This window comes from Taudactylus pleione, unplaced genomic scaffold, assembly GCF_031769625.1.
Source record: "Taudactylus pleione unplaced genomic scaffold, aTauple2 ptg000016l, whole genome shotgun sequence".
NCBI lineage: Eukaryota > Metazoa > Chordata > Amphibia > Anura > Myobatrachidae > Taudactylus > Taudactylus pleione.
This window is the reverse complement of record NW_028284418.1, coordinates 1,469,351-1,490,270: the sequence shown is the minus strand read 5'-3', so window position 1 is coordinate 1,490,270 and position 20,920 is coordinate 1,469,351. Positions and strand designations below refer to the sequence as shown.

The 20,920-nt window shown below is 40.8% G+C and overlaps 1 protein-coding gene across 4 annotated transcripts in view; it reads right to left on the bottom strand.

Annotated features, from left to right (window-relative positions):
• The window catches only part of BAIAP2 (BAR/IMD domain containing adaptor protein 2), a 271,775-nt gene that overhangs the window by 27,469 nt on the left and 223,386 nt on the right, over window positions 1-20,920 (bottom strand). For 2 of the 4 annotated variants that reach the window (XM_088474291.1, XM_088474275.1), the window contains one exon: window positions 7,170-7,356. In XM_088474291.1, coding sequence (XP_088330417.1) covers window positions 7,287-7,356 — 70 coding nt within the window. In that variant the 3' untranslated portion in view covers window positions 7,170-7,286. Of the gene's footprint in view, window positions 1-7,169; window positions 7,357-12,117; window positions 12,162-20,920 lie in introns of those variants that run through there. The other 2 variants (XM_088474282.1, XM_088474276.1) reach the window with 2 other exon arrangements.

Genomic DNA, 20,920 nt, shown 5'->3' with positions numbered 1-20,920 from the left:
TATGGCTCATATTGATGATCATGAAGGTTTTTATTATTGGGGTGATAATGTTTAAAAATATCAACATTTAAAATGATGTGGACACCTTCTTATGAGGGATATATTAATTAATGATTTAGTGTCACAAGTTTGTAGTATAATTGGTGCTTCTAAGTGCCATATGTATTTCTATCATTTATCATTACTTAATATGCCTCAAGAAAATGATTGTCTTCATAATTTCAAATGTTCTATGTTTACATTATTATACCAATAATAGATAATAATTATGGCCCATCAAAATTTTTTTTTTTTTTTCACGCTTTCATTGAGTATTAAGCAGTGGCAAAGTAATACATAAGTGTGGCTCTTTATTGTGGTGTTTCCGGACAGACAGAATAAAATACCTGCAATCAGCGATCACGCTGGCCAGAGGCTACAAGTCGCAGACTATCTAACTTCTTGTATGTTTGACATGAAAAAACAAAACAAAGAAAAAAACACAATAATAATCGCGGCAGCAACTTACATCCAGTTGCGATATTCTGGAGACTTTGGGCAAAATTTACTAAGTGGCGGGTTCTAAACTCCAGCGGTTTGGTGGTGGTTTTGCAGCGGTTTCTAAATGACATCCCTTTTCTATTCTAAAATGTATTTTGACGGCAGTTTTACAGCGGTTTTGACCTTAGTAAATCTGCAGGTAACAAAACAGCCGCCAAATCGCCAAACTGCCGGAGTTTAGAACCTGCTGCTAAGTAAATTTTGCCCTTTAGCTCTAGTCACATTCTATTACATACAGCAACTTGAAACTTGCTGGAAACTGGGCAGTTTAAAAAAAAAAAAACTATTACTACCCCCATCCCCCTCCCCATGTAAGACCTTTGATGACATCCTAGAAGCAAAAGTACCAGAGACCAGCTTCTCATTTGGATAAATTAGAGGATTGGTCCTGACAACCACCAAATGGTTTCACAAATCCTTTGTTGTAAATGATCTGTCTGTCTTTATTCTTCTCACACAAATTCTAAAGTGGAAATAAAATCTAGATTTTCCATGCTTACATATTAGGCAATTTAAAAACTGGACTAAATGCTTTGGATGTGGTTTAGGCTTTTTTTTTTTTATGACTATTTTGCTTCTGAAAACACCAGCCAGTGCTCATCTCCGGCACTGTGGATGTTTCTGGTTCACTCATGGTAACATCGGCCCGATTGTTGCCAGTATTTCAATGTAACATTGAAGTACAGGATCATACATGTTCCGTTTGAAGTCATGATGTTTTGTAGTCCATGTTAATGAAGAAACCATTTATGAACCAGTAGAACACCTAAATTTGACTGGGTGACGGTAAGTTTTGTATAGACACTATAAATATCTTGTATCGCTACAAGTTTAGTCTTCCACTAGTGCCTTGGAACGTTGGTCCTGGTCTGTTTTTGTTCTACAGTATAACATGTATGGGGTATAAGCATTTAATTTAATGAGCATTATTGTGATCTGAGAACAAGTTGAGGACTTTGTGTAATAATGGTTGCGCTTTGACCTCTGGTATCAGAGCCCTTTGCATCAATTGTTTCCTTGTGCAGTTAAAACACATTAAAAAAAAAAAGTATGTAATGAGGTCCCAGGTGTTGAACGGCAAAATCCAGTTGGCAAGGCATGCTGGGACTACCAGTTTAACAAGTGCTGGAGAGCCACAGGTTGCTTAAGCCTATCCTAAAGCATTGTTGTACTTTTTTTTTTTTTTAGCATTGTAAGTCTATATCTGTAGGATGAAGACAATGTTACACACTTTGTATGTAATTGTTGCCAAAGAGAGAGAATATATATAATAAAAATGTGGCATTAGGGGCATTTTGTTGTAATGTAGTCATTTAACCCCCTCAAAGTACTTAATTGTCATGTTCTTCCTTTGAAGTACAGGATAAAAATGCGATGGAAGCTCAATAATTTTTGTTTTGCGAAGTGCAGTTCTGTTTTACTACTTAGCAGCATTTATTGTGGAGCGAGTACATCTGATGGGCTTCTGAACACGGCCTCCTCTATGGCAGATATTTACATATTACCTGTTGTACTGACAGATAACTCACTAGGCCAGTGGCACTCACACTTTAAACCTAGACTGTGAGAGTACCTTGAATATTCATGCTTGGGCACAGATGGTATTAACACATTAGTCCATGTTTTAAAGATATCCATACTTAAGCACATAATTGACTCTTATGCTGGGCATACGCTGTCAGATAAAATGTCTGTCATACTGATAGCTATTTTATCCGACAGCCTGTAACCAAGCAGATATCGTGGCCACACACAGATATTTGACAGTATGTCCACGCGATATCTGCATCCCTCCCCTGTGACTGAACAGTGGAAATGTTGGGCGGGTGGCTGTAGCAGTGCTCACATTGCCTGATGTCCAACAGATGCCATAATTTGTGAGCTACAAGCTGGCCACATTTCAACATGTCTGACATTTGTACAGTGATCATTTATGGTTGGTCACGAAAATACAGTCTAATGTACGCCAACATTAGGGTACCCTGAGGGAACCACTGTACTAGGTGAAATTAGTTCACTATTGAATTTGTAATTCGTTCAAACTTAATTACATTTCAAACTTATTACACCACTCCTTATAGTTATTGCAATGAGTAATATCAATATATTGACCATGATACTAACAGTAAATGGGGAGAGGTGAGTAGTTGAAAACTAAAATGTACCAACGTTAAAGACTTAAAAATAGAGATAAGTGGCTCAGACTAGACTCCGTTATTCCCATCAGCTCCAGATCTGAAAAAAAGAGAAAAATTGTAATTTGGGCAGAAAGCTTTGATCTGGCGTGTATGCGATTGAAAACACACGAGATCTAAACTTTCTAGGAAACAGGGATGTATCTAACACTTTGCCGGGTTGGCACTCGCCAGGGGGTAGTAATCAGGGCCACTGACCATGATTGTGGTGTGTGTGCGTGCGTGCGTGCGTGCGTGTGGTGTGGGACTGGGCAGCCACTTGCCAGCAGCCAGGGGGTGTAGTGCTGGTAGCAGTGCAGGGAGCTGTCCAGGCAGTCCCAGACCACACACACTGACTGTGTGTGACCATTCACCTGACTCCTTGGATCATTAGCTGACAAATCCAAGGAGTCATCAGGCGGCCCTGCCCCCAGCCATCCAGACCCTCCCCCTGACCACAGCAGCGTCATTAACACAGTGTGCAGCCACCCTCTGCTGTGGACTGCGGTCCCGGATCCCTGCACTGCAGCATCTTGATAATGACCGCTGCCATGTGACGTTTGACTATCAGTGACAGTCCATTGCCAGAGGAGCCAGCGAGCAGCACTCTGGGAAGAAGACGGTAAGTTACTTTAAGTAATTACTGCTGGGAGGGGAAGCACAGAATACAGTGCGGGATGTGGAGGGGGGAAGGGTTGCACAGTGTGGGATGAGAATGGAGGAAGAATAACAGTGTAGGATGTGGATGGGTGAAAGGGAGCACCGTGTATTACTCAAAAGTTGCTCAACTCGAACCGCGGTGATCCCGGCAGAAATTGTTAGTCTGACGCTGTCCACCATGATCACAACTTTTGAGGGACACACACTGACAGCTGCCCAGTCTCCGTCTCACTAAGTGTGCGGTTTGTGACCACTGGGTGCGGGGCTTGCGTGCAGCGCTCATCTCAGATGACAGTAGATGCCCTGCCCACTGTCAGTGTGCCCTCTCCCCTAGGCAGAAAGTAGTGAGTGAAGGTGGCTACTTTTTTTTTTATATATATATTAAATGAGCGTGTAATTCTGAAAATATGGAGAAAAGGGGGGGGCGCCAGTCCCTTACTTTGCCAGGGGGCGCTTGGACCCCTAGATACACCCCTGCTGGGAAAGCTTGTTTTTCTGATCCAATCTTGACGGGAAGACCAAAGCTCAGAGTCCTGTCCAAGCCACTCATTTATTAAAAAAAAAAGAAAATCAATTCCACATAGCATACTGTAGATGACAATCAAAGCACTTAGAAGAATAGGCTCCACCATCCCTTAAACTGCAATTCATTAAAATAGGCTTCTCAGGGTTTTGGGACAAGGCATATGAATAAAAAAAAAATAAAGGCAATGCTGTTGGAGGCAGCAAAGTTGAATGGGGTGACTGTTCCAAATTGGGAGATATGTCAGTTTTCACAGACTGCGCATGCGTCTGAATGGACGCATTTATGTGGAGCGTGTGCACACCATGTTTTGCCAGTCACAAGTAGGTGACTGCGTTTTGCATCTTGTGCGAACAGAGACCAACGCGAAGTAGGGCGGTGAATACGGAATGTTGTGGGCATATACCTAAAGCTCTTGCTTTGCCGTATTGTCGCATTAGCATATGGAAGCAAGTACAATGCCGCGGACATAGGGAAAGTGTCTGAGTCAGAATTAGCCCTTTTGTGTACACTCTTGATCTTATTTACAAATTTAAGTCGCAATATGATGCAACTAGTACGCACCAGCAGACTGCGCTGATTCATTTGATAGGTTCACAGATATACAAGTGTCGCATGAGTCTCTACATCTGTATACAAAGTGCTAAAATGTGCCAGCCGCAGCTTTTCCATTCCAAGTTCCGTTGCGGTTCATATACAGACCCGAGTGCACACAGATATACAAAGTCGCTAGCAGAGTCTCACTGCTGCAGTTATGCTCACAAAAAGCCCCTCTGTGCGCCAGGTCCAAAGATGTATCAGGACACATCTGTATGTCTTTTGTTGAGAAATGTACTGTCCAGGTCCACTTTGGACCTTTTATATTGAACAAAGTATATGATGAGACCTTGGGTTATATTTACTAAAGATCAATGTTAACATCGACTTTAAAATTGATGAAAATCGATTGTCTGTTAGTAAATGTGTGATTTAGCCCCAAAAACACAATTTCATTTTTTTTTTTTAAATATTAAATAAATGTGTGTGTGGGTTGGGCTAAGTTGCCATACTTTTGTTGGGTAGCAAAAATACACACTGGGAACCTCTGCGTTATAGCAATTGCTTGAACAAACACTGGGCCTGATTCAGACCCGCTCGCGAGCTCTCGCAAGCGAGTCGATGGTGCCCTAGTACGCATGCGCATGACGGAGGGAGCTCCGTCGTGCGCATGCGCGAGACCCGGGGAGCAATGGGGAAGCAGTCGCTCCAGGTCTCGCACCAACGGGGGTGTGGCTGCCAGATGGAGGCGTTCCCATGGGAACGCCTACTGTCTGGGTCCGGCCCCACTGACATCACTAGTGATGTCAGTGGGAGTGATTTTGGCTCTGATAGAGCCAAAATCACTCTAGGGCTTGCGGTCACCAAAACCCTACCGCAGGGTCTTGTAGCAAGCCCGATGATCTTGACCATCGCGACCATCATCATGGACGCTCGCATAAGTTGTGGGTGGTAACCCACAGCTATGCGAGCGTCGAAGAGGCCGCTCCAAGTTTAGGTAGGAGGGCCCTGATTCAGAGCGAGCGCTCTGGTCAAATCGTCCGGCTCTGACTCAGGCACTCTGTCCTCAAGGCTCCCCAACAGTTCAGGTTTTAGAGATAGCCATGGTTGAGCACAGGTGCCTTAATTAGTACTTCAGTCAATTTGATTTAACCACCTGTGCTCAACCATGGATCTCTCTAAAACCTGAACTGTTGGGGAGCCATGAAGACTGCGTTTGGGAACCTCTGCCATAACAAATTGGTACATTTACCAACCTAATAATTACAACACTCCATAGCTATACCAGTCATGTTTAGAGGTTTATTAACTATGTTAAAACCAAAAACACTTTAGCCATATCTTTCTTTTAATGTTTTTAATTATATAGTTTTAACATTTCAATGCTGTACAATAAAATTATACAGTAAGAATTCTTAAAAATTTACAATAGACATAAAATATTATAATTACTGTGTTTATGAACGGAATAATTTAATAAGAAGTTTCCCGTTTCATGTCGGTGCCTACTGTCTGCCAGTGACTTTTAAAGTGTGTATTCCAATCCAGCCCTCTGATAGTTATTGTGCATGGGCTACAGTTGTGTCTACAGAAATTAAGCAGATGAACATTATACTCTTAATTCTATTAACCTTACATATAACATCATTTACCAAGGTCTACTTTAGTTCATAGTATACCATTATTATAGTGGAACTATCACCTGCATATAGTCATGGCAGCCATTTTGTTAGTGTAACATATTTTCAACCCATCAATTCACTAGGAACCAGTGACATCACTGAGTTATGAGATGGCAGCCTTCACTGTAGGCGGGGGTCCACTTACTGCACTAAACAGAACGTGAACACTACTTGTAGGTAAGTTACAGAAAACGGTTGCCAGCAAATGTAGTACAACTTATTTTGAAGCAGTTTCTAACTGTATATTTGTAAAAAAAATACATAGAGAAAATAAGTAACCCCCCTGTTACTGTTGCATGGGCCAGCCACTGATAACAGCGGGGAGAGTTAACACTGAACTCGAGCATTCTCTCTGCACACAGACTGCCGTTGAATGACAGGAGGCTGGGATTCTGTTTTTCTTTTCATTTAGAGCTCCTATTGTCTAATGCAATCCCATTCTATATACGATCACTACTAAATATACTTATGTTTATACATCACACAGTACCTTTTCGAAGTCTTGAAGAATAAGGATCTGCTTTGAATGGGATGGCAGCCATATTATGTTCTGAACCAAAATGTGGCCTATCCAGTACCAACTCCCAGAGACTCAATAGTCTGTGTTCTCATAAATGGCTTTGCCCACAAAATGGCTGCCTCAGTTTTACATGCAAGCACACAATCACATTTCTGATGTATTTTAATTACTAACCCTTTGAGTCGGTAGTTTGTTTTTATGTGGAAGAGCTTAACATGAACTGCTATTTGTGCTGAGTAGTGAAACCACCCTGCCATTTTCACTTGGATCCTTTGTACCAAACCAAACAAATGCATAAATCCATTTACAACACACATGGACACTGTACAAGCACAGTGAATTTAGCAATACAAGCATATCATGTCAGTAAATTGCTGCGATTACAAAGAAATAAATGGTGGAGTTAGCGAGAAAGTGGGCAGACCCCACTTCCATCATCCATAGTCACATATTTATGTTGTACATCACTGCCTTATACATATACCTCTGTGAAAGTGGAATGTGTGTCCCAACAAATGTATATAATAGATCCATTCACTCAAGTGTCACTCTTTATTGACTAATGGGTAATGTTGGAGAAAAACCATCCACATGTAGAACTGAGGTGGAGAGTTGAGCACTGTATGGAAGGTAGTGTTGGATTATTACCGTCAGTTCACAAGTGGTGCAGATCGGTCATTTGTTACTGTGGGTTTCAATCGGACTTCAAAAAATGGATTTCTGTTGGAAGAGAAAAAGCTGCATGAAGGAAGTAATAATGGGCAATCATTTCTGGTGGTGTTCATCCCAAATAGAAGAAGTAAAATAGATTGGTGCAATAGTGTAAGAAAATAAAAAACATTTCTGAACCTGTTTTTAATTAGAAATAGTGAGTTGAGTCTAGTGCATTGTACCAATCACCTACAGAGTAAAGGCAATCAATTGTGAGCTTAATCACAATGCTTTCCAATCTATTGGGCAGTAGTGCCCTCACTAAGCTAAGAAAGAGCTGTTTTCTTTTGTTTGCTTAAACCTGCATTTTATAACTTTGCATGAAACCTTGGGAATGATGCAATTTGTTCATACAGAAGTTTCATTTTTGGGTTTGGTATATTATGTACACACTGATGCAATGTCAGCAATGGTTTTTGTTTTTTTCAGGTAAGCCTAATCCCTAAACCTAAGGTCGACATAACTGTTGACATTATGTATGTTGACAGTGATTGTTGACTTTAGTTCCCCTATTAGACATCAGTTATGGGGGTGTGCACAGCTTCTGTTCACTGTAGTAAGAGGAGCAATAAAGCTAGAACATAAGGACACTCATCTGCTAACAGGCCAAAATGTAAGGATATCCCAATAAGTGGCGCATGAAATTAGAGCAGCCACAGACTCACTTACCTGTGGTTATTAAACATATTCTCCAGTGTGGTCATTGTTCTAATCAACACTTAAACCATGTTTACACACACAAATAATGGAGGGCTACTGACCGGTTACTAAGACAATGCAAGGTTAGTAGATACACACTTTAGAAGAGGACACTACCAGTGGCACAGAACAAACAGCACTACAGGATCAAGGAGAAAATGTAAAGAAGAGCAATGGTTGGTGCAATGTACGTATAAAATTCTACTTTAGACCAGACACATTTTGTACTACCATGAGAGGCCATTTATTATTTCTATGAGCTAGCATGGAGTAGTATTGCTAGTGAGGTCTTGCTTGTTACCAGACACGAAAGTACAAAAACTGCTCAAGTGTTAATGTATACCCCATACCATGACCATCAATCCTATGGGCAACAATGGGACCAGACTACTTTTATTTTCTGTAGCTAACCTGTGGACACCGATTAGCACATTCACCTTCATATTATTTCATGTGGGACAAAGTATGGGTTTTGCAGTGTGTAGAAGAAACATGATAGGGAATACTAATAGTTTACATATACTGGACCTCATTTAAGAAGTGCAATGGGTGCAGAGCTGACAAATTAATTGTGTTTATTTTACACTGCAACACCTAGTTTAGTGGTCTCCAACCTGTAGCTTGTGATCTTAATTTTGGTAGCTCACTTAGCTGCAGCACTGCCAAGTAACCTAAGATGAAGTGACCACTGACGCGTGCTCCCAACGTCATGGGTGCAGCCACTGAGAGGTACGTCAGGTGATTGGCGCAGCTGTGCTTCCACCCACGGTGTCTACGCTAGTGCCTCCCGCCGAGCCCTGCCTATACAGTATCTCTTGCTCCTCTACTGCACGTACCCTCCTTGGAGCTGGTAATTATCAGTGAAATGTGGCGGTGCTTACATTTTATTTACAAACTACAATAATAGAAAACAATGCATTTAATTATTACAGTGATAAACATTTTTTTACATTTTCCTTAAATGACCTTCAATTGTTCAGTTATTAGCCAAATTTTTTTTCTAAAATTTTAGTAGCTCTTCAGGAGGTTTCATTTGACTAAAGTAGCTCACGCCTCAATTAAGGTTGGCGACCACTGACCTAGATATTCTGCCCAGTGCACATTGAGTATACAACTGAAATATGTATACTCTACAAATGAATAATCCCATTGTACATCCTTCCATCACCTACTGACAGCGCTTGCAACCGGGTCTGAATCAGGCCCAGTGTCACAAAACTGAGCGCTCGCAACCAGGTCGATGGTGGCCCAGAGCGCAGGCGCATGACGGAGCCGGCTCAGTCATGCGCATCCGCGAGACCCGGATAGCGACGGTCAATGTCGCTCCGGGTCTCGCACCAAAGGGGGCGTGCTGTCGATGTTGAGTGACAGCACGCCCCCTTTGGTGGGCGGGCCGGGTGGGGTGGCTGCCCAGACGGAGGAGTTCCGATGAGAATGCCTACCATCTGGGGGCGGACCCACTAACATCACAAGTGATGGCAGTGGGAGAGCTTTTGGCTCTGAGTCGAAAGCTCTCTGGGGCTTGCGGCCACGAGACCCTTCCACAAGGGTCTCGTCACAAGCCTGATGGTCTTGACCATCATCCTGGCATCTCGCATTAGCTGTGGGTGGCAACCCACAGCAATGCAAGCGGCCGGGAGGCCGCTCCATAAAAAACAAACAAAAAAAACGCCCTGATTCAGAGCGAGCGCTCTGTCAGAGCGTCCGGCTCTGATTCAGGGCCACTATTCAAAGAGTGAGAGGGCACCAGGAATGTCTATTCCATATTAGTTTGTCTGAAGCAGTGTTCAGAATTGTGCTGAAGTAATTGAAGAATTACATTAATGGAATTCTGTAGCATCTGCATTACTAAATATATGGACCATAAAGTTGCCTATAACCCCCCCTTCCCTGTCCCAAAAAAATAGCTACTCTGAAGGCAAGTTTTATCTTAATGTAAACTTTCATACACAGTGATCTACCACAACCCAGATCCTCACTTGCTCCAGCTTGCCCAATTCTTATGATGCATACACACGGTATGACTTATGAGCGATTTGAACAATATCGTTATCGTTCACTTTTTTGCAGTCACCAACCTGACCAACCACAATGCGCGTTTCCGCATGAACTATAATGACATCTATGATCTTTCATGCATGCAGGCCAACTTGGACGATTACGTAAAGATTTGCCTGTAAAAAGATAGCTTCACTGAAATATCTATCATAGAGCTCCATCAGTGTGTACAACCAAAATCTTTGGACCTGAAGTACAGAAAGTTGGAGGGAACTCTATCAACGATATCTATGGTTGTTCAAGGTGTTCCGTGTGTATGCAACATAAGAGGCAAATGTGTTGTCAATGCACTTCCTCAGTGAATTTCCCATTCAATGGAAGTAGTATTTATTAGTGGGACATAGACCTGTTTCGAATAGTTTAATCAGGTGTCATAGTAGCAGAGAACAGTGCGCCAGATCATCATTCAACGCTACATAAACGCATTTCCCCATTTTATTAGAAGCGATCATATGTTCTCTGGGGATTTGGACAATTCGGTTACTATACACTGGCCAAATAACACTAGGTTTTCTGGAATGCCTTAGAGTATATGTGGACTTGTTTTAACAGGGGTACACACAGGAGTATAGCGAAGTACCCCTGAACTCGTACGTATGCGAGCACGAATTCTGTGTTCTAATGTTCAATATACAGTAAATGCAGATTAATTATCCCTATTTTTAGTTTCACTCATTAATGAGTTAACAAAAAAACACCTCCATTGCTTTTAATTAACGGCCAATGCTCCAAAAATGCAACAGTTACAGTAAGTTCGTCCCACTTAAAATACCAAACAGATCTTTATTTTAATGGCCAATCAAACCCTAACCCTCCCCACGGTGGTGGCGAACCCTAAGCCCCCCTTCCCATACCCTAAACCTATCCCTCCCCAGGAGGTGCCTAACACCCCTCCCCACAACCTAACCCTAATCTCCCCCTGGGGGTCCATAAACCTAACCGCCCCTCCCCGGAGAAATTCTAATACTTACCCAGATCCTTATGTTTGGGATTCCGGTGTTCAGGATGCCGACGCCGGTATCCTAATCTCATTCAGGATAGCGGCATCTGTATTAAGCCGGGCGATCCTACCCGTCGGCAATTTAAACTTTTACCATTTGATCAGTAGGTTATTAACAAGTACATGGATTTTTGGGACTGGACTGGAGGCAGAAAATCCCGCACTAGTAACAAAACAATGCTATGACATTTCACATTTTTATGACACACATGTATTGTCTACTCCCATTGGTTATAGGTATTACGGTAGTTTTGACAGACAGCAGAATAAGGAAAATATGGGTCATCACAGATAGTTACTAGAAACCATATCCTTCCCCTAATAAAAGACAGGAGTGTCCGACACAAAAGTCAATATTAATACAGCCAGATCCACAGGTCTTAGCTATACTAACAGTAGTTGGCACCATACAAGAACCTTAGGAGAGATGTAGAGAAGAATAATATTGTCCAGACAGTCCCAGATAAGTCTTAGGAGGGCAATAAAAGTTTAAGATGGAATCACCAAGTGGGGAATGCTGGTAAAATAATGGGATACAAGTGCTCTACCTTAACTGCCAGGCACTAACCATTATTAGGACAGAAAATATGGGCCATTACAACTTGTGTGTAATGCAAATCAAATTATTTGCCATAAAATTTGTTTTATACAAGTATCCCGAATTGTAATAAATGGCACTAAATTCTAAAACAAAGTTACCTTATTAACGCTACTAATAACAGCTACAAATATATCTACTATGTTCAGTTTAAGGATTTTTCTCTAGGAATAGGTTTGACTTTCTATATACATTTACGTGAAGGTGAGGGCATCATCATTCCTCATTATGAAAACAAGCTGACAGTGTCCTTTAATGGGGTAACTCACAGGAATTATCTTCACCCACAATATTATATTACAATCCTGCATCCGCTTATGAGGAGTCTGGTACGGACTAGGTGTATCCCTGCAGCCAGAGTAGAGCACAGAAACCAGGTTAAAAATGTTAAGTATTTTAACACATAAAAACTTACAAACTGCAGAGACCTCTCAAAACCTGGCAACTTCAGCTTCCAAGCTGCAACACAAACAGAGATGTGATTTTATAAGTGTGGTAGAGAGTCTGGAATACAGGTACAGAAACAGGTCTCCTCACAGGGCACTGTCTGTTCCCGAGTCTCAGCTGAATGCTGTAAAGAACAATATGCTTGTTATACATAGTTTTTATTGGATAAGAGGAGAAGGGGGAGGGATGAGCAACCCTGTGGCTGAATTAAGCAGAGAACAAAATGTACATAGGTGGGAAGAGTTCGTATGAATGACAAATCATCTCAGGTTCACGCACCATCATGACCGTTCAAATTCAACACTACATTGCATTTCATAGTTAGCATTTGAAGTATGAAGTCTATTCATCTCCAGTGCGCCCACAGTTTATCCGGAGCACAGAGTTAAGGCACCTGTGCGTATTGAAATAAAAGATCAGCGAGCCTTCTGCTGGCCAGGGAGAGTCACATTACTTGGGGAATAAGCTTTGATATTACATTATAAGGTTTTTCTCTGTATAACAGGTCTCCAGCACAATGTGTCCAGGGTTTACATGCAGATCAAATTAAAAATATACAAAATTACAGTAGAAAACAGTGACCCAAAGCTTATTGCTTAATATATGAATAATGTTGAACAGAGCAGAAAATCACTAGCTGCACAGTTTAGTCTATCAGAATACAGCACCAAATATTTCAGGACTATACTGTAAAACAGTATTGTGTTTTTTTTTTTACTTTGATTCATTGCCATGTTCCAGTAAGAAGGTGTGCTGGTAACCCGTTCATTGCAGAGACGCTCCTATTCTCAGCGTTCCCACCCTTAAGTCACTCCAATCCACTATTTCCCTTACACATGGTTCTTCCTTAACATGACATAGCATGTCCTTGTCATCTGCTGGTGCTAGCGGATGGCCTAGCAGGTCATACTCTGCAATTCCCCATTTTGTATGGCATATCAAAAATATTTTTAGATTATATTTAATAGAAATATTTTATAATCTAATACATAAAATATATTTAATATAAATATTTTTATATTAAAATGTCTTACCTTTCTGTGGCTTCGGCGGTGCGTTTGTTCTGATACAATGCACAAATGCTCATTGACTGTTGCTATAAAAAGTCAGTAAGCAGTGGCGCCATTTTGTTTTTACCCCTGTACACTATTCTAATTTCCTAAAAAGCCAGGTAAAATATGTTCCCATCATCAAGAAGATTGCTATGCAGCATAAATAATATTTAGGCCAGTTATAGATATTACTATGGCAGCTTCCTGTGAGCACTGCCACATGCCTACAATAAACGGGCTTCCTTAAGCATCACAGAGTGCCCCCGGTGAAGGCTACGGGCCTTTGATAAGTAGGCATAAAACAGTGAAGGCTATGGGCCTTTCATAAGTAGGTATAAAGGGAGAGGGAAGTGGGAGAATTAGAGATTTGGCTGAATTTTGATGTGTGGTATCTCCTGATTTGGGGGGAGGGGGACAGGGTAGATGAGTTTTCTGATTGGTAAGAATCCCAGACATAACTCCCCTGTTGCTCATTTAGTAGAGAGACTGGAGTGATCATTTTATAAAAGAGGTTCTCAACCGCAACCCTCAAGGTTTTCCCCACAAGGATTTGGGTCTGTGGAATAATTACTGACCCTGACAAATAGATTTTAATCATGCACCAGTGAGTTAGACATCCACAAAACATGACCTGTTGGGGGGTTTGCGAGGACTGGAGTTGAGAACCCCTGTTTTAGAGACATGTAGAAACTGATGGCCGTCTGTCACTTATCAAACTAGTGGCTTTGGGCAGCAGGATTTGGATGTCTTACCCAAAATTTAGCCGGTATCACTACTTTAATAAATTTCAACACTGGTTTCTGAACATGGATGAAACATTATATATAATTTATTAATATGGAGATGGCATTGATAGTAACTGAAGACAAAAAAAAGGCAGCAATGATCTGAAGACAGGCACAGTAGACAGAAAAAGAAAAGGCAGTTTGTAGAAAATGTTTATTGTCTCATTAGCCCGATGTATGATACAGCTGCGCAATGTTCAAAATCACAGTTAGCGTCTGTCACCAAGAACCATTTCCCCCCAAAAATGAGCATATAGGAAGAATAAGAAAGAAAAGATATATGCTGTGAGAAACAGGTTAATGAAACAAGCCTCATATTTAAAGTGAATAAAAAAAGGGATGCCCAAGGTCCCCATTTAAATGCAATAAATAAAACTTTATTCATACAATAACATCATTACAGAGCACAGTTTTCTTTGACTTCTGAAAAAAAGTGTGTGCAGTGCTGTACATTCTTTTTACAAGATTCTACATTCCGTTCATCACTGAACTGATTCAAAGAGATCACTAGCACAGTTATGACATCATAAATGCAGAAGGAGTCTCGTTTCCATGTTCTGTTACAATAACAAAACAACGTATGGATAATGTATATATGTACACATATTGTCGGCCACGGTGTTACTTAAGAGGTCTTTATAATTAAGTCTAGTTAATCAGATTTTACCACAGCAAGTTTGGATGCTTTTATCAGAGGCGAAAGTTGACAGAAGCTAAGTCAGAGATGAAGGCCCCATTAAATCCCACATCACATGATATCAGTGCATGAGGAAGCAATGCAGGTAGCCATTAACGCCAATCATACTTTGTTCATCTGTGTTTTACAAACTTTAGAAACAAACAAAGATTTAGGAAAAATGAAACTCAATCGAAGCACAAACATAAAAGCACAATCTGGAATAAACCAAACATCAGATGGTCAGTGAGCTGGAACCATTAACAAAAACCACCACAACAACGTATAATGCTTGGAGACATTTTTTTTAGTCAATGTATTATCAGAACATAAATTCAAATGAGCGAAGACTGCAATGTGTACCATATGCCACATGAGCAGAGTTCTCTGTTACTAGCCATAGGTGCAATAGTAAGGAACCCATAGCAACCAATCAGCTTTGATAGGTCTACTTCAAATCAGAGTTGTTGCTATGGGTTACTGCACAAGTATGCTACTTATTTTTTTTGTCTAAGGGGTCTGTCTCCTAACACTGCTTAGTAAATAGAGTGAAAAGTGATAAGGTGCCAGCCAATCAGCTCTCAACTGTCAGTTTTCAAACACAGCCTGTGAGATGACAGTTGGGAGCTGATTGGCTGGCACCTTATCACTTTTCACTCTGTCTCCTAACACTGCTTAGTAAATAGATCCCCTAAGAGTTATTCATCCACAGAATACAGCCAATACAACAAAACCGGATATAGATTAATTTATATTTAAGTAGCACAATACAAGGCCCCATTTTAGTCCCTCTTTATAACCCTTCCCATTTTATGTCTTTATGGACACTCTTTACTGGCTCAAAACTAAAAACATCCAAAACAAGCAGCTTATCAGAGTGGTACACTGACTGAATGAGTGTGGGCATCCACTATACAATTTTCAGTCAGATATCTGTCCAATCTGGCTGGTTGGAATGAAAACCTGGTAATGTATGGGAGCAAATGACAGTCGATCATATGGTTTTAAACACTGAAAAAAGGACAAAAACAAATTGTTCAAACTGGTTAAATTTGTGTGTTTTAACCAATTTGTCTGAACGACCATTTTTGGCTGTTTTCCAATGTTTGTGAGCAAATAGACAATGTATGGGAGCCAATGACCATCACCAGGTTTTCATTCCAACCAGCCAGATTGGACAGATCTGACAGAAAATTGTATAGTGGATGTCCAGCTTAATAAGAGAGCACTTCTGATCAGCTGCAAGCAAGAATTCACAGCACCGAGAATAGATACTTGGGAGGGAAGGGGAAGGATATGGGGAAGCATTTGTGACCTCGCCGTCCTGTTAAGATTAGTGACCTATCATACACACACGGTTTAGTCTATGTTGGCTCAATCTCGCCTTGTAAAAAGTGGGATGGAGTTGGAATAAATTTACTTAATCCATTAGGAGGCATAGCTACTACACAAACAGATATGGAAACTGAAAATACTGGTATTTGGACATATATGAGTCACCATTGGGAATTTCCATGATGAAATTGAATCCCTTGGCCTTTCATATGTAATTAAACGTAATGGACCCATATAGTCTTTTATCCATATACGACTCCCTACCTTGCTTGAACTATTAAGGGTTTATCAATCATCTACCAGGAGCCTGAATCAGCAGCCTGCCATGAAATGGGCATACCCTACAGACATGGCACACTATTGTGTCATAAAGCCAATGTCTAAAAGCTATTGGGGTAAATGCCCTTCCTGCTGTCACATTCCAGCAGGAGATCAGACTGTGCAGTGTGCTACTGTACTATAAAAGCTAGCCCTTATAAAGGTCTACAAAAGACAATATTTTCCGGCTGGCAGACAAGGAAGCAAGCTTCAGAAAACACTCATATAAACAGTTTAAAAATCGTATCAAGACCTTTAGTTTTCTACAAATATCTGTAAATAATTTATGGAATGATCCACAGGTTATAAACGGCCACCTACACATACCAGAGGCGGACATTTTGTGGACTGACCCAAACTTCATGAGAATGCAGCGTATTCACATTACTAGTGAGGACACAGACAGGAAGTGCCTCGTGCCTCCATGTTGTCACTAGCTCCTAGTAAGACTGAATATTAGCTGCTATAATGTTGTGCAGATTGGTCAACCTTAATGAAACTACTTATATAAGAAAACACATCCACAGCACTTGTTATAGGTTGCTGATCGGTACAAAAGATCTTCGTACATGTTCCAAAAAGGAAAACATGTTAACATCACTTATCATAGGTCTTTGAATCACCTAATTAATTATAATAAAACTGTATATTTGTTGAATATAGACAGACAGTTATACACATGTCTGAAAGTAGCACTGTTCACAGTCTGAGGTAACTCGTTCATTTTCCATGATATTTATACAACACCAGAGTCTATGGCTGATATTTCCTTTCATCCAGTTGGACAACAAGATGTCACTCACATGAATAAATGGAAAAGTAAACAGAGAATTATATGCAGATTCACTTCTGCAAAGTTGTAAGATGGAACATATATAGAAATGCACTCAGTTTAATATGTACAGCCTGGCATAGAGACCAGAAAGGGAATGGTACAGATTACATTACAAGGGTTACTAAGAGCTCTCCAAACACAAGACGGCATGCTGGGAAACGAGTGGCAGAGGGGCTCAGGAGTAAAGTTACAAAACTTGTTTGCTCTTCCAAGTACTTAGTAATTTTTCACAAACAGAAATTGGACAATAGAAAACACCCGTCTTTCTTAAGCAGATATCACGATAAACAAAAACAGCAGCAATAAAGTCCAATCACAGATAATAAATACAGACAGGAATGACAGCTGCAGAAAAGGCACCTGGAAGATTAACAAAGCTTTATAAATAAGGGTTTTTTATATATATTCTTTAGATCAGGGGTGGGGAATCTTTTTTCTGCAGAGGGCCATTTTGATATCTATAACATTATTTGTGAGCCTGGTGCAGACCACGCCCCCTCTCAGTATGATGTCACTAGGGGCGGGGCCACAATCACAGTTGATTACAGCAATGCCTGGAGCATCCTGAGGATCCTCCGGGGAGCTGTAAAGGGCAGCGGTGTGGCCATTTGAAGTGTCCTAAGGGCTCTCCAGGCGGCACTGCTGTATAGATTCTAGGCACCCTCCTAGCCAGATGAGGCTAGCAGAAAAAAAAGCTCAAAGGGCCAGACCAAATGATTCCGAGGGCCTTATAGGGCCCCCGGGCTTGAGGTTCACACAATGTGCGACAACCCTAAAGGCGGGTATCCACTTGCCGATGAAAATGAGCGATTTAACGATAAAGTTATCGTTCAATCGCTCATTAATCATGCACAAATCTGGAATGAAAATGTTGGAAACGACCAGTGATGTGCGCTCCCGCTGGTCGTTTTCGACAATCATCGCCTGAACATGCTGGTCAATTTGCCGATAACGGCAGATTGACCATGTTCACTGAACATATCGTTCAGCGTAGGCACTACAGGGGATGAGGAACGACTGTATGATTACAATGTTGTAATCGTACTGTCGTTCCACTATCTGCTAGTGGATACGCACCTTAAGTTTCATGGAAATTGCCAGTTATCCATTAAAGCAAACTAACCAGGAATCTATAGGTACAGTGCATTCTATTTGGGATTTGTACATATGTGCTTCTCTATGTTAGGAAGAAAATCCTCCTGTATAGTTTCCTACTACTGAAATGCTCATATTCCTCACTCCATATTTTCCTCTACTAACCTGTAAGTGTTTTGCAAGTGCCATATCTGTTATTCTATGGTGTCCAGATAAAGTTTATGGATATATTAATCTTGTTTTATATTTTCAGTAAATGACTGCAGTTTATGATCTACAAACAGAAACCATGAACACATCTGAAGTTTAGAAGAAAGACACACAGACAATGTATATAGAAGGAGAGCGCTGCACTGTAGGACCAATATGCATGCAGTATAGCGGGTGATACCAAACAATGACAGTAGCGATAAACCATCTGCAAAATTACATTGATGTCTACAGACTGAAAAGCTCCTTCAATGTGCAGCTGATCAATGCATTGAGCTGGAAGAAAGTAACTGGGTGAGAAACTGATGAGATTTGAAAGTCATTTAACAGAAAAAAAAAACCCAGCAAAATTGTTGCAAGAAAAAAAAAAAAAAAAAAAAAAACAGACCAAAACAAACACCAACAAGTACACTTTGTAACATTCAAAGTTCTGTATCAATGCAGTATTCAGAAGCAGCCTCATAGCCAAATGACACACAACAAAATAAATATATGCATAGTACCTGTTATTACAGCCAATTACATTTAAGGATATTTTTCCTTAAAATCTAGGATTTTTGCTATAAAAGTGCAAGGATTTCATTAGGCCCTACCATCATTTCAAACCAGCAACTAATTTGTCAAACAGCTAATAGACACCTGTGTGTAAGCAGGGAGGCAGCAAATCATGTCGGGTACGTGGCTCTTATATTCTGGATTACAGGAGTCAGAGTTCTCTTAGATTAAAAAGATGGGGTTTTTCTACCTATATAGAGTATGGCTATATGTTCCATTTCTTCCTCTGTAAATCACACATGGCTACTTTTGAACCATTAAATCTATACTTCTCTCGATTCCCATACAGAAAAGTGCTCCTCATATTAGTTATGTGATGCAGAAACCAATGTAGGAAGCATGGACTATTCTTTTGCAGGAGTTCTCTTTAGCAAGTAGATTTGATCAGTGATGCAACTAAAACAGATTTTTAAAAAACCAACAAAAACAGAGGGGTGAGGAAGTAGAAAGGCTGTAGTGCAAGCAGTAGATGGAGCAATGGTATCTTCAAGGTGATATCTCTGTAGTGTTGAAGTCACTGTATTGGGAGAATGACGAAAGTCAGTAACAAACCTTCCCCTCTGTAAAATAGTCATTGGTGCTGTAAAAGCTGCGTTACCACGGATTGGAGTTGCCAAGCTGTTGTGCTTATGGAAAGAATGGGTCCATGTGCACCATTCTATATAAACCACATTTATCAGAGAGAAGTGTTCATAAGGAGGAAAGGAAACAGATAACAGTCCCTTCATAGCCCAGATGCATACACAACCCTAGACTGCTGTAGTGGAGGGGCAGGGGAAGAGGCAATTCCCACCTCACCATGCAGATAAGGCCTTGTGCTAAGGCCAGAAAAGGTGACCCTACACCCAATAAGAAGTGGTATAAAACTACTTCACCTTATGTTCACTAATTACAGATACACTTTGGCAAGTTCTGCTTTGTAAGAGACAGTACCAAGCAACGGCATCTGGTGGAGAGATACCAGCTACTGCTCGGCAATACATTATACATTCCTCCAGCAACTCATGGAAATCACAGAGAGGAATAAACAGACCTAGTAAACAAATTCCAGAAAGTACAAAAAGTAAAACAAAGAATATTTCCAGGAAAATCAAGGTTTTCAAAGAAAAAAAAAAATTATAATACTGAAGAAAGATGAAAGTTCTTCAAAGCAGCAGATGCCATGCCTGTGCAAGCCTCTCCTCACACAGTGGAGATCATTGTCCCATTGCCGCTGTGAAATAGAAAGCAAAGGGCTACTGCCAAGATGCACATTATACTGTGATGGCACATAACCACAAGACTGATGACCACCAGAAGCTGCAGTATCTCTTACACATGGGCTAAGGGTCATACTACACTGCTGAAAATGGGAATCACCTATTAAAAACATTAACCAAGTATTTTAATTTTATTAGTGTATGTCTTATAAAAAAAAAAATTAAGTTCCACTACTTACTAAGCTTAGATTGTTGTAACGCAGAGCAAGCAGATTCTAACGGTAACCCTTTACTTTTTAAAAACACCACAAGAAAAAGGACATCAATTGATTGCTAATACATTTGTAAATACCATACATTACATATTTGTGACTGACAACTATGTTTTATGATGGGTGTGTAATAAGTTTCTGAATGTGCACTGCATAGGTAGAGTAGACAATCTGACTGTCCGATTGTGAACTGTAAACTTTGTGTTTGAGTAGTTTGCAGAACGGAAGACAGTCCCTGGAAGATGAGGAGTGCTGCGGCCAACCTGTGTCCACCATCACGAGGACAGCGTAGCTGCTGTGCGGGTAATAGTTGAGGCGGACGCCATGGTGACTGTGGCCCAGATAGAGAAGGAGATAGGCATCTCATCGGGATCCATCTGCTCGATACTCTTCAAACAGCTTGGTCTGAGCAAGGTCTGCAGCTGACTCGAGTGCAGAA